This window comes from Camelus dromedarius, chromosome 6 (assembly GCF_036321535.1).
Source record: "Camelus dromedarius isolate mCamDro1 chromosome 6, mCamDro1.pat, whole genome shotgun sequence".
NCBI classification, from domain to species: domain Eukaryota; kingdom Metazoa; phylum Chordata; class Mammalia; order Artiodactyla; family Camelidae; genus Camelus; species Camelus dromedarius.
In genome coordinates, this window is record NC_087441.1 from 51,017,685 (window position 1) to 51,032,329 (window position 14,645).

The 14,645-nt window shown below is 34.7% G+C and overlaps 1 protein-coding gene across 3 annotated transcripts in view; it reads left to right on the forward strand.

Moving 5' to 3' along the window:
- ASCC3 (activating signal cointegrator 1 complex subunit 3) overlaps nucleotides 1-14,645 on the forward strand; it is a 302,695-nt gene that overhangs the window by 68,147 nt on the left and 219,903 nt on the right. For all 3 annotated transcript variants that reach the window (XM_010989648.3, XM_031456078.2, XM_064486823.1), the window contains 2 exons: nucleotides 334-475; nucleotides 1,071-1,196. In XM_010989648.3, coding sequence (XP_010987950.2) covers nucleotides 334-475; nucleotides 1,071-1,196 — 268 coding nt within the window. The remainder of the gene's footprint in view (nucleotides 1-333; nucleotides 476-1,070; nucleotides 1,197-14,645) is intronic.

Genomic DNA, 14,645 nt, shown 5'->3' on the forward strand with positions numbered 1-14,645 from the left:
AAGGGATTTGTACTTTGTTAAATATCTTTGGATTGTGACAAACAAAATTACAAATAAAGAACATTAAGTCAAACTTATCAGATGATGTTAACTAAAGATAGTACCTAAAAATGTGTTTGGTCCTTAAGTGATTACTGTAAAATTTCAGGATTGCTGGTATCCTCATTGTGCAATTTAGTTTCTTCTCTTTTTATAATGGGAGGCTACCTGAAATAGTTATTTTAGTGGTATGGTTTCAGTATATGCCTGCGTTTGCAAGATTAAAAAAAATACAGATTTAGCCTTTTTTTTTTCGTTTTTTGTTTTGTTTTGTTTTGTTTTTTGTATTTACAGAGAGCAGGCACTTATGAATGCTAGAAGCGTTCCAGTTCTGAGCAGACAGAGAGACACGGATGTTGAAAAAATACGTTATCCCCATGTTTATGATTCCCAGGCTGAAGCCATGAAAACATCAGCATTCATTGCTGGTGCAAAGGTATGTCATTGGTATCTGACCACTTTTGGATAATATGTCTATTCTGATGAGACGAAATGACACATGGATTTTCCCTATTTCTTTGGTGACTCTGACTATATTATGCTAAATTGTCATTTGAAATACTGGGGAAAATGAGATAATGCAGTTTATGTAAAGATCTTAACACACAGTAGATATTCAAAACCTATTTATTCTCCTCCCTGTCATTATTTATGCAGCTTGTGTTTTTGAGTTCTAGCAGTTGCATAACTTTATGACCGAAATGTGTATTGCGCATTTTCCCTAGCTGCGTGAGTATGTTTGTCTTCAGGAATACCATCGAATCAATGTACTTAAAACTCACCAACATAATTTGATTTGTGTATTATATGAGATAAGTCGTTCGTGAATGCTTTGTGTGTGTGTATGGTTTTTGTTTGTTTGTTTTCATTTTATATAGACTTGTTTTCCTTTAAATTAGCTAAATTTATTTACCAGTATTGTGTCATAAAACCAGTAGTTTTCTTTCTTTCCCTCTGGAATTAACAAATCTTTACCAAGGCAATTGTTTTATTTTGTATGATTATTGGGTTTTAATTTTTGATGTTCATAGATGATTTTACCAGAGGGAATCCAAAGAGAGAATAACAAGATGTATGAAGAAGTAAAGATTCCTTACAGTGAACCAATGCCAGTTGGCTTTCAGGAAAAACCAGTTTATATCCAAGACTTAGATGAGGTGAGCTGATGATTTTATAAAGTTGATGTTTTTGATGCTTGATATGTTTTTGAATAGATCTGTATTGGAAAAATTATTAGTAAAAGTTAATTGGTTAATACAGTACAGAGATATATGCATTTGGTTACTAAATAGGTACATACAGTAGGGGGGTTTAAATTTTAAAAAGCCTACATGCATTCCTTTACACATTAAACATATATATATGTATATGTATTTTTATAGCTGTGTGTTTATTTTGGTTATTTTAGCTAATATTTGGTTTAACCTTGGTAAGTTGATGTGACTAAGCTATTTTAAAGGATTCATGTATTACATCAATATAGCAAATGGTCAAGCTATATTATAATAGAATATTTCTACAGCATCATTTTAAATCACTATACAGTATTCCATTTTATGCCTTTATTACTTTTAAACAATTTCCGTATTGTTACAATTTTAGGTTGTTTCCTACAGTAAATTTTTATGCTAGACTAAAATTGTAATTAAATCTTTTATTAGTGAGTTTCATCCTGTGCATCAGAATTACCTGTAGACCTTTTTCAAAATCCAAATGCCTTGGTCCCTATTAAATCATAATCTCTTGGGATGGGCCCAGATACCTATTTTTTTGAGGATGATTTTTAGAGCTCTATAGGCGATTCTGAAATGCAGACAGGGCTGAGAGCCTGTAGAATTAAATAATTATGTACATACTTCTTTTTAAACCTTTGCAGTCATTACAAGGATTATCATGATAAAGACTTATTTAGTTTGATATGTTGAATATGAACATTTTCATGTAAAAACATCATTGATGTGCATTGTCTGTATAATAAATGAACCAGGCTTCTTATTTTTCTTTCATACTTATTTCCAAATAAATACTTTGTTCATTTATATTGTAGGAATAAAAGAGTTAATTCCATCTGCAACCTTAATGTCTCGTTGCTATGTAACCTAATATGTTTATAGATTCCATGGATTAGGATGAGGACATCATTGGGGATCATTATTGGACCTACAACATATGATATGGGTATCACAGTTTAACCATTCACCTGTTGAAGGACATCTGTCTTATTTACAATTTTTGGCTTTAATAAATTGTATGTCTGTTTGGGCTGCCATAACCATAGACTAGGTGGCTTACACAACAGATATTTATTTTCCCACAGTCCTGGAGGCTACGAGTCTGAGATCAGTGTGCTGACAAATTTGGTTTCTGGTGAGGACTCTCTTCCTGGCTTGCAGTCAGGTGTTTTCTTACTGTGTCCCCATGGCTTGACATGGACTCTTCTAGTGTCTCTTCCGCTTCTTATAAGGACACCAGTACTATCTGAGTAGGGCTTCATTCGGATAACCTTATTTAACCTTAATTACTTCCTTAAAGGTGCTTTATCCAAATATGGTCACACTGGGAGTTAGGACTCTAATTTACGAATTTTGTGGGGACATAATTGCATCTATAACATGGATAAAGCTGCTCTAGACATTGGTGTACAGGTTTTTGTGTGAACATAAGTTTTCATTTCTCTGGGGTAAATGCCCAAAAGTATAATTGCTGGGTCATATTGTAGTTACATGTTTAGTGTTCTAAGAAACTACCAGTTTTTTCGAGAGTAACATTTCTTAGTACCACTAGCAATCCAGCATGACCTAGCTTCTCCACATACTTGCCAGCATTTGGTGTTATCACTATTTTTTTTATTTTAGCCATTTTAATTTATATTTTATGTATTATTTATAGTTTTATTTTAACCATTCTGATAGCATGTAGAGAGTTCTCATTGTGGTTTTTTTAATTTGCAGTTTCATAAGGGGTAAAATTGGGGAATAATACATTCAAATGCAATGGGTCATTATAAGTACATAAATAAACTCTTTGATGTCGTATTACTATAGATAATGACCCCACCAGATATCATTACCATGGGTATTAATATAGAGCTCAAGAGAAAATTCAGATGTTAACAGAATGTTAGCTGGTTGATTTGGATCTTTTTTCTGTAAGGCAGTATCTTTTTGTATCAGGAAAAGTGCTCTTTTAGATGGTATCTATCTCTTTTCATAATTGCATGCCATTCCTGACAGTCCTATGGAACTACAGATAAAATGCTTTTATATCCTCTCACTGACTGAATGTCGCATCAGATAAATTTGTCCTGTCTTCTTAAATTACTTCTGTAATTTGATTAAAAAGGTAAGGAGAATTTTAAAATTCTAAAATGATGTGCAGAATTGGCTGTTAATGCTGTTAATTGGGTTTTGTACTTTCTCGGAATGATCTAAAGAAATTTAGATAGGTTTTTGTATTAGGACTCACTTCATTGGAAGTTAGAGAAATCAAAGTCAGAGCAAGTTTTAGCAATGAAGACACTTTGTTGGCTTTTCTAACCAGAATATTCAGGAATAAAGCTGCCTGTGTGCCCAGCTGGGTATACATGTTCAAACGATGTCATCAGATCTTCTCCTCTGTCTTTGTGTCTTTCTCTCTCCATCTTTGAATTTCTCTTTCATTATTTCCTTTTCTTTTCCTTCCTCCGTGTCTCTTCTTCCCACCCCCCTACTCTCCTTCTCCTTTTATTTCCCTGGTTCCCTCGTTCTTTCACTCTCTGACTCCCAGATACACTATCTCCATATAATCAGGGAATAATTCAGGATGGCAACTCCAAGAATAGCTGCTTCCCCCTCCCTCAATTGTAAAAACAAAAGGGTTTTCCCCATAAGAAACTCCTGGGCTGGACTCTGATTTTCCTGACTTGGGTCACAGGTTTGTTTCTGAACCACTTTCTCTGTGGTGAGAATGTGGGGTTCTTAGCGACCATGTCTACTCACCTGTGTATCCTCATCGTCAACTCCCTGTGAGCCATCAGGAGTCAAGGAGGACTTCCTCAAAGGAAAGATGAGAGCTGTTATTACCTTAAAAAGGAGAGTGTGAAAGATGCTAAGCAGATAGAACTGTGTCTTTGATATTTTGGTGAGAGACTCAGGTTTGCTTTTTTGTTGGTATTAAATAAGTTGACTTCTATCTGTTTTCACAGTTGGGAGTTATATTTTTTATTTTATTTTTATTATTTTATTTTATTTGTTTCCTCTTTAATGGAAGCACTGGGGATTGAACCCAGAACCTCGTGTATACCAAGCACATGCTCTATTACTGAGCTATACCCACCAGGAGTTCTGTGTTTTAAATAGCCAATACAGTGTTATTCAGCAAACTTGGAGCACTCACCTAAATGTACTGTTTAGTTTGGAAAGTTAATATAAAAGGTGTGTGTAATGTTTCATTTGAGAAGTTGAGAAAATTGAGTTCTATAAAATCTGAATGTCAGAAATTCAAGGTTTTTTGTGACCCCAGATGATTGAATCCCATGCTAACAGGCTGGGTTTTGGGGGAAATGATGAATAGGATATTATCCCAGATCTTAGGTTGCTCCATATACTGTATCTGCTTCACATCATTTCCATGGACGTAACTAGTACAGTAGGGGGTATGTTGTACAGATTTCTATGGCAGCACAGAGAAGGCGGACTAATGAATTCACAGAATAAGCCTTCATGTCGGTGAATGAGGGCATAGGATTTTGCCAGATAGACAAAGGGGATGGTGGTGTATCTCAGGCAAAGGATGCTCCGTGAAACAGTTTGTGACCTTTTCTAAACAAGTATTTCAGTATTATTAGCATGTAAACTACATGTGGAGAGTGACAGCAAATTAGTCTAAAAAGAGGCTCAATAGTGCACATGAAGGGTTTTGAAAAACCAGAGTAGATTTAGACTCAATATTGTGGGAAATACTTAAAAATAAGAGAGTAAATGATCAGGTTTTTTTCGCTTACAGGGATTACTGTGGTTGCAGTGCATAAGTGATGGTTGAGAGTAGGGCCACTGCAATAGTTCAAGGGAGAAGCACGATGTGCCTGAATTAAGAAAGTGTCTGCCTGCATAGAAGTGGGTCAATGAAGAGTAATTTGGCTGCTAGTATGTATAACATCTGATGACTGTTTAAGTGACAGGAGATGAATAAAGCAGAGAGAAGAAACCAGAATGACATCCAGGGCAACATGGGTGAGTGATAGTGTCATTTATTAAGATGAAAAGGAGAAAAGGAAAAGGTTTGTGCATGCTTAAGTTTGGGAGGTAGCATACCATGCTGGTGGAGAGCAGAGCCTCTGAATCCAGGCTGACTGAGTTGGAATCTTGGCCCCCCACATTCTAGCTGTAAGACTTTGGGCAAGTAACTTACCTCTCTGTGATCCAGTGTTTCATTTGTAAAATTGGGATGATAGTACCTACCTCATAATTTCATTGTGAGGATTAAATGTATTAATATAAGTAAAACACTTTGAAGAGTGTTGAGTACTTCATACGTTTTCAATAAAATGTTAGCTTAAAATGATAGATGTAAACTGACGCTGTGACATCAGAGTATGGCTAAAATGAAAAGACGTTGTTTCTTTGGAAGTTGTATTTATTAAATAAATTACTTCTACGCTCATTAATGCTATTCAGCTGTTTTTTCATTCCAGACACATAGTCACTCTATTAACATGTCTAGAGTAGTTTCTAGTTAACTGATAGACACTAAAGAAACCAGTCATTATAATTATTGACATTTGTGATTGTCTCAAGACTTACAGTTTGGAAAAAGGGAAATAGAATAAGTATAAAAAATAATACTTTTCTTTTGGTTTTATTTTGTTCCCTGAGCCCGAGGGAATCATAAAGCTGAAGAGTTTATTGACAGTTTGATTCAATCAAATTACAAAGACAAGAAAGTTAAAGAAGCATCTGGAAAAACACTTAAGAACACAGATCTTTTTTTATAAGATCAATTTGAACAGGATTAAATGTCACTAAAACCTGGACATATGCCCAAATAGAAAGCCTTTACCTGAGGCGTCCCACAGGCTGCTTATTTCATTGTCAAGTATATCACCATTTTCATCAGGACCACTGCCTTTTTAGGAAGATGTATCAAGAAATAATAACAAAATATAAAGTTTAAAACTGAAAAGTGAGTTTACAATCTTTTTCACAGTGATAGAGATCTTAGCAAAGAAGACTTCATAAATTTAATGAGGAAGGAAACAATGTGGCAAAAATTAATTCTAATTTCCCTTAATACCTGTCTAGCCTCACCTGGCAATTATACCCATGAGTGTTCTGATTTTATTTGTTGCTGTATTTGTCAGAGTTTTCAGCACTTGTTACCATCAAAACAAATGGACACACAAATATGTAGATGTACACTCTTTCTACATCTGTTGTAAACCTCACAATACACTGTTACTCTTTTTGTCATAACAGTCTTTTTACGATATCTAAGATATCTAAATAATAACCAAAAGAAGTTTTTATACTTGAGCACCTATCTAGTACCCTTTATGCTTTTGTGTAGGTAGATCTAGATTTCCATCTGGTATTCATTTCCTGTAGCACAGGTCTGCTGGTGATAAATTCTTTTAGCTGTTTATGTCTGAAAAAAGTCTTCATTTTGTCTTTGTCCTTGAAAGATATTTCATTTGATACGAAATTCTAGGTTGACAATTTTTTTCCTAGTATGCTCAGATGTAGCTGCATTATCTCCTTGCTAACATTTTGTCTGATAAGAAACGTGTTCTCATTCTTTTTTTTGTTTTGTTTTATGGATGAATTTTTTTTATTGAAGTACAGTCATTACAATGTGTCAATATCTGGTGTACAGCACAATGTCACAGTCATGCATATACGTGCATATATTCAGTTTCATATTTTTTCCGTTAAAGGTTATTACAAGATATTGAACATAGTTCCCTGTACTATACAAAAGAGACTTTTTTTTAAAAATCTATTTTTATATATAGTGGCTAACATTTGTAAATCTCAAATTCCCAAATTTATTCCTTTCTACCCTCTTTCCCCAGTAACATAAGATTGTTTACTACGTCTGTGAGTCTGTTTCTGTTTTGTAGAGAAGTTCATAGTGTCCTTTATTTTTTTTAGATTCCACATATGAGTGATATCATACAGTATTTTTCTTTCTCTTTCTGTTTTACTTCACTTAGAATTACGATCTCTAGGTCCATCCATGTGTCCTCATTCTTAATCTTCCTCTCTATGTAATAAGTCTTTTGTTTTTCTTGTTTATTTTTAGGATTTTCTTTCTATCACTGGTTTTAAGCAGTTTGATTATGATGTGTCTTTGTATTAGCTTTCTGTTATTGTATAAGAAATTGCCAAAAATTTGGTGACTTAAAACACCCATTTATTATCTCAGAGTTCTGAAGGTCCGATTTGGGTAGGTTCTTTGTTCAGGGCTTCACAAGGGCAAAATCATGGTATTGGCCAGGCTGAATTCTTACCTGGAAGCTCTGGGGAAGAATTCCCTTTCAAGTTTGAGGGTTTTGGCCAAATCCATTTCCTTACAGTTGTAGAACTGGGGTCCCTGTTTCCTTGCTGCCTGTCAGTCTTAGCTACTAAAGCCTGCCCACATGTTTTGGCATGTGGCCCACTCCATTTTCAAAGCCAGCAAAGAAATATTGAATACCTTGTGGGCTTCAAATCTCTGACTTCTCCTGGCAGCTGATAAAACTCTCTGACTTTAAAAGATTAATGTGATTATGCCAGACCCCCCCGTCAGTCTTCCTCTTGAAAGGTCAGCTGTTCCATATAGCATAACCTAAGCAAAGGAGTAAATCCATTATAGTCAGAGTTCTGGGGCTTACGCAAGGTGTTTGCATTGGAGTGCTGGGAGAGATTGAGGAGGAAACCTTGTGAACCAACTTAAAATTCTGCCTGCCTCTACCTTGGTGTGGTGTTCTTCAAGTGTTGTTGTTGTTATTTTGTTGTTTTTGTGTGTGTGATTGACATTGGTTAAGCATCTTGGATCTGTGGGCTTATATTTTTCATCAAATGTGGGAAATTTTCAGCCATTGTTTTTTCAAAAATTGTCTACCCCCCACCATTCCCCCTTTTCAGGTAATCTTACGATAGGTACATATGGGTTCCTGAAGTTGCCACACAGCTTAATGTTGTTCTATTAACTATTGTTTTTTTCTTTCTTCATGTTTTATTTTGGATGGTTTCTATTTTTTTGTCTTCAAATTTACTAATTGTTTCCTTCTGCAGTGTCTAAAATGCTGTTAATCTCATTCAGTGTGGTTTTCATCTCAATCATAATACTTTTATCTTTAAAAGTTTGATTTGAATTCTTTTAGTATCTTTTATGCCTCTACTTACACAATCATTTCTAGAGCTTAGGGGTCAGCAAACTTTCTCTGAAAAGGAACGGATAGTAATTATACTAAGTTTTGTGGATGGACATATGGTCTCTGTTCCATATTTATTATTGTCTTTTTTATTAAAATACCCTTTCAAGGTATAATAACTATTCTTAGTTTATAGACCATACAAAAGAAAACCAAACAAAAACAGGCCAAGGCCATATTGGTCCACAGGACAGATTTGCTGAATCTTGCTCTAGTTTTTTTTTTTTAACAGTCTGTCATTTGTGTTATTCCTGGATTGGTTTTAACTGATTAATTTTATCTCTTATGATATTTTTTTTCCTGCTTTTTAGTTTGCTTGATCTTTTTTGACTAACTTGGACATTGTGATTTTTACCTTTTTGAGCACTGGGTATTTTTGTATTATTATAAATATTCTTGAGATTTTTTTCCTTGGACATAGTTAAGTTACTGTGGATCAGTTTGATTTTTTTTCAGGTCTGACTACCCTTACCTAATTCCCAGTTAATTAAGAGATTTTCCACTATGACTGGTAAGAACAGGAACTGTTCCAGACACTGTGTGATGATGTTTGAATTTGCTTCCTCAGATCCATTCTGAAGGTTTTTTTCCCCTACCTTGGGTAGTTTTCTCATACACGTGTACTGTTCAGTACTCACCTAAAGACTTGAAGGAGACGCTCTGCAGATCTCTGGAACTATCAGCTCTCTGATTATTATTATTATTATTATTATTATTATTATTATTATTATTATTATTATTATTATTATTATTATTATTATTTGCAATAAAAGTATTTTCCCCAAAAGGAGAAACTCACTTCTAAGGGAAGGAAGTAGGACATGAAGCTGAGAATTATTGCTCCACCATTTTTTCAGTTATGCATGAACATACATATATTCATTGTCACATTTTTTTTCGCTGCGAGCTACTACAAGATCTTGTATATATTTCCCTGTGCTGTACAGTATAATCTTGTTTATCTATTCTGCATATGCCTGTCAGTATCTACAAGTTTTAATCTCCCAATCTGTCCCTTCCCACCCCTCTCCTCCTTGGCAACCACAAGTTTGTATCCTATGTCTATGAGTCTGTTTCTGTTTTGTATTTATGTTTTTTTTTTTTTTTTTGATTCCACATATAAGCGATCACGTATGGTATTTTTCTTTCTCTTTCTGGCATACTTCACTTAGAATGACATTCTCCAGTAACATCCATGTTGCTGCAAATGGCGTTATGTTGTTGTTTTCATGGCTGAATAGTATTCCATTGTATAAATATACCACATCTTCTTTATCCAGCCATCTGTCGGTGGACATTTAGGCTGTTCCCATGTCTTGGATACTGTAAATAGTGCTGCTGTGAACATTGGCGTGCAGGTGTCTTTTTGAAGTAGGGTTCCTTCTGGATATATGCCCAGGAGTGGGATTCCTGGGTCATAGGGTAAGTCTGTTTCTAGTCTTTTGAGGAATCTCCATACTGTTTTCCACAGTGGCTACACCAAACTGCATTCCCACCAGCAGTGTAGGAGGGTTCCCTTTTCTCCACAGCCTCTCCATCATTTGTCATTTGTGGACTTTTGAATGATGGCCATTCTGACTGGTGTGAGGTGATACCTCATTGTAGTTTTGATTTTCATTTCTCTGATAATTAGTGATATTGAGCATTTTTTCATGTGCCTATTGATCATTTGTATTTATTTCTTCCTTGGAGAATTGCTTGTTTAGGTCTTCTGCCCATTTTTGAATTGGGTTGTTTGTTTTTTTCTTATTAAGTCGTATGAGCTGCTTATGTATTCTGGAGATCAAACCTTTGTTGGTTTCATCGTTGGCAAAAATTTTCTCCCATTCCGTAGATTGTCGTTCTGTTTTACTTATGGTTTCCTTTGCTGTGCAGAAGCTTGTAAGTTTCATTAGGTCCCATTTGTTTATTCTCGCTTTTGTTTTATTCTTGCTTGGTTAGACTGCCCTCGGAGAACATTTTTGAGATGTATGTGAGATAATGTTTTGCCTATGTTTTCTTCTAGGAGGTTTATTGTATCTTGTCTTATGTTTGTCTTTGATCCATTTTGAGTTTATTTTTTTGTATGGTGTAAGGGAGTATTCTAGCTTCATTGATTTACATGCTGCTGTCCAGTTTTCTCAACACCATTTGCTGAAGAGACTGTCTTTATTCCATTGTATATTCATTCTTGCCTCCTAGCTGTGACTTGTTTTAAGGTAAACTTTTCTCTCTGGCTACTTTTAAGTTCTTCCCTTTGTCCTTGGAATTTTCCATTTTTACCATCATGTTTCTAGATAAAACTGTTTTTTTTAACTTCTTACTCATTTTTTCTCATTCTATTTTCTCCTTAATATCATCAGAGGAAAGAAAAAGGTCTTTATGTTTTTCATGTACCTAAAACTGGGTAAACATTTATAGATAATATATATTATTTTAATCAGCAAAGTATTTCCCCTGTCTTCAGTGAACTTGCAGCATAATTAGGGACATAAGATGGCATCTGTGTTGAGTGTTTTCCAACAATACACTGTGCAGTGTGCTAAGTACAAAATGAGTAGTTTGAATTCAGTGTTCCATAGAAGGCAGAGGGATCAATGCAGGCTATAGTTGTTAATGAAGATTTCTTGGAGAACAGGCGACTTGAGTTGTTTCTGGCTGCTGTCGTCTGTGGGAAGTTGGGCTTTATCTGAACAGTGGCAGTGAACTTAACAGTGTTTTTCTTTTTTTTTTTTTTTTAACATTTTTTATGATTTATAATCATTTTACAATGTTGTGTCAAATTCTAGTGTTCAGCACAATTTTTCAGTCATACATGGACATATACACACTCATTGTCACATTTTTTTCTCTGTTAGTTACCATAACGTTTTGTGTATATTTCCCTGTGCTATACAGTATAATCTTGTTTATCTATTCTACAATTTTGAAATCCCAGTCTATCCCTTCCCACCTTCCACCCCCCTGGCCACCACAAGTCTGTATTCTCTGTCTATGAGTCTATTTCTAACAGTGTTTTTCATAACAGAGCTGTTGTGAGGTATACAGAGAAAGGAGCAGTTCCTGATTTTGTGTTGAAAACTTTGTGTAGACCTGCTATAAAATATTGGAGATTATGTCTTGTCCATATTACTTTTTATATAGAAACTTTAAAATGGTATTTTTGTTATAAAAACTTGTTCACTCTCAGGAGGGCCATTATTTTATGTATTAAAGTATTACTATGGAAACTGTAATGAGAATCTTTAAGATATCTCAGCTTACTCTCAAAAGTAATCGAGGTTTCATTTTGATGCATTCAGTCTGCTATGTGTGAAAGTATGTTTTTGATACTATATTATCTTCTGTTTTAGAGGTCAATGTTTAATATGTAAAAATTGGATCCATTAGACATGCTTTTTCATAAATAAGAGATTTTTTACTTATTTTTGACTCTCAGCAATTATTTAAATTATATGATTAAAAAGTAATGTTTACTTGCTGTGGAAGTGCACTATAGCTCAGATATATGAAATAGCTTGGGGGGAGGGTATAGCTCAAGTCGTAGAGTGCATGCTTAACATGCACAAGGTCCTGGGTTCAATCCCCAGTGCCGCCTCCAAATATAAAGAAGTAAATAAACCTAATTACCCCCCTCATAAAACAAACAAACAAACAAGAAGCAAAACGTGTGCTTTACTATACTTCAATTAAAATATATATTCTACAAAAAAAAAAAGAAGAAGGAGCTGGGTCTCATTTGGAAGGAAGTGCTATCGAAATTTTCTTTCCTAAAACACAATTAATTTTGTCTGTATGCCCTGAACTTCTTCAGGATTGCAGTGCCACAAAGTCTACTGGGAACACCTACAAATAGCTAATTGGGAAAAGGGCACCAGCTGCTTAAAAACTACCTGCCAAACTAGAGAGAGTTGTAACTGGCATCTGCCCCTAGCTAGGAGTAATCTAACAGAATAACTTTCTTTACAGCCTATACTTTGTTAATTTTATGGGGAATAAAATTAGAAGAGAGGAGATTAAGAGCACAAAGTCCATATTGAACTACCCTGGATGATAATTTTAGAACTCAGATGAATTCAGAAGTCTGAAAAGTAGATGAATTTAACTTGTAATGTGGGAATTTCAAATTTGCTTTAGAAATGAACTTAGTCCATATCTTCCAACATATCTATGTATTATGATTATACAGGCCTATCGTAATAAACAGAATATTGGGTATGATTGTGTTGCTACTTACAGATTTTTCATTATTTATCTCTGAAAATATGTGTAGATTGGTTATCAGTCATCAGTAGCCACTTCTTGAGTTCTTGATGGATGCGAGGCATTGTGCTAGGAGGTATGGTGGATACCAGAAGGTTTAGAATTACAATCCTGCTTCTAAGGAACTTACTATCCAGTTAGGCAAGTAGAACTGATGTTAAATTCTCAGCTTCACGATTTTGCATATTTTGTGATACAGGTCAAGTTACATAGCAACTCTAAGTTTCAATTTCCTCATCAGACTACTTATTCTGAAGATTACATTAGTTACCACACAGAAAATGTGTGACTGTATTTGGGATACATTTTGGGAGATTAGTCATCCAAATTGCAGTATGATATTGCAATCCTGAAAAAGTTCAGGGCATACTCTAAATCTTTCTGTTAAGAGTTTTTTTTTTTTTTTAATTTTAAATTTTAATACTGTATCTATTTGGCCAGATATCTCCAAAAGATTATTTGAACATATGATCAACATTAAAATACTGAAATTTTACATTTTTAGACTGCCTTTGAATACCATGTGTGTTCTTTTTTAAAAAATGTTTTATTGAAGTGTAGTTGATTTACAATGTTGTCTTAGTTTCAAGTGTACAGCAAAGTGAGTCAGTTATATATTTATATGTATATATATTCTTTTTCAGATTCTTTCCCATTATAGGTCATTACAAGATATTGAATATAGTTCCCTGTGCTACACAGTAGGTCCTTTTTATTTATCTGTTTTATATATAGTAGTGTGTATCTGTTAATCCCAAACTCCTAATTTCTTCCCCCACTTTCCCCTTCGGAAACCATGAGATTGCTTTCTATCTCGGTAAGCCCATTTCTGTCTTGTAAATAAACTCATTTGTGTCATTTTTTTAGATTCCACAAATGAGTGATATCATATGATATTTGTCTTTCTCTGTCTGAGTTACTTAGTATGATAATCTCTAGGTCCATCCATGTTACTGTAAATGGAATTATTTCTTTCTTTTTATGGCTAAGTAATACACCATTGTGTATGTATACTACATCTTCTTTATTCATTCACCTATTGATGGAAACTTAGGTTGCTTCCATGTCTTGGCTATTGTAAATAGTTCTGCTGTGAATATTGGGGTGCATGCATCTTTTCAAATTAGAGTTTTTGTCTTTTCTGGGCGTATGCCCAGGAGTGGACCTAATCAAACTTACAAGCTTTTGCACAGCAAAGGAAAGTATAAACAAAATGAAAAGACAACTTACAGACTGGGAGAAAATATTCACAAATAATGTGACTAACAAGGGTTTAATTTGCAAAATATACAGACAGTTCATACAACTCAAAATCAAAAAGATAAGCAACCTTAATCAAAAAATGGGCAGAAGATCCAGACAGAGGAAGAGGACGACATGGAACCACCCAGCCAGAGGCTAAAGGGATTTGGCCACAAACTCAGGGATGCCTAGAGCTCCCAGAAGATAGAAGAGGCAGGATGTTTTTCTTGTCATTTAAATCTTTACATACTACATAAGTTCAAGCAAAGCATTTATCTTATAGAGGTCTTCCCTTCTTATTTGGTACATAGTTAGTGCACATTTCTGAGTAAAATGTACTTTGTTCTTTCCAGAATAGATTATATTAAATGTGAAAAACAAATGACTAAGAATACCCTAGTCACTGTGTTGAGAAGGAAAGTTAGGATAACAATTTTCAATCTTGCTTTTGCTTGACAATCACTTGGGAGATGGTTAAGAAATGTTCAGATTACTGTTTCCCACCCTAGGCTAATAAATGAAAATCTCAAGGGTTGAGTCCTGAAAATCTGTCATTTTTCAAAGTACAAAAACTCCCTACACCAAGTATGAGGAAGCTATTCCCAAAGCACTGGCCTCCTCAGCACACCCTCAGTGGATCTCCTCCCCAGCAGTCTTTGAGTAGATCTTTCTTCTACTCTTTTGAGTAGTGGGTTCAGTGTTGGAACCTTTCTATGTGAACTTGAGATCT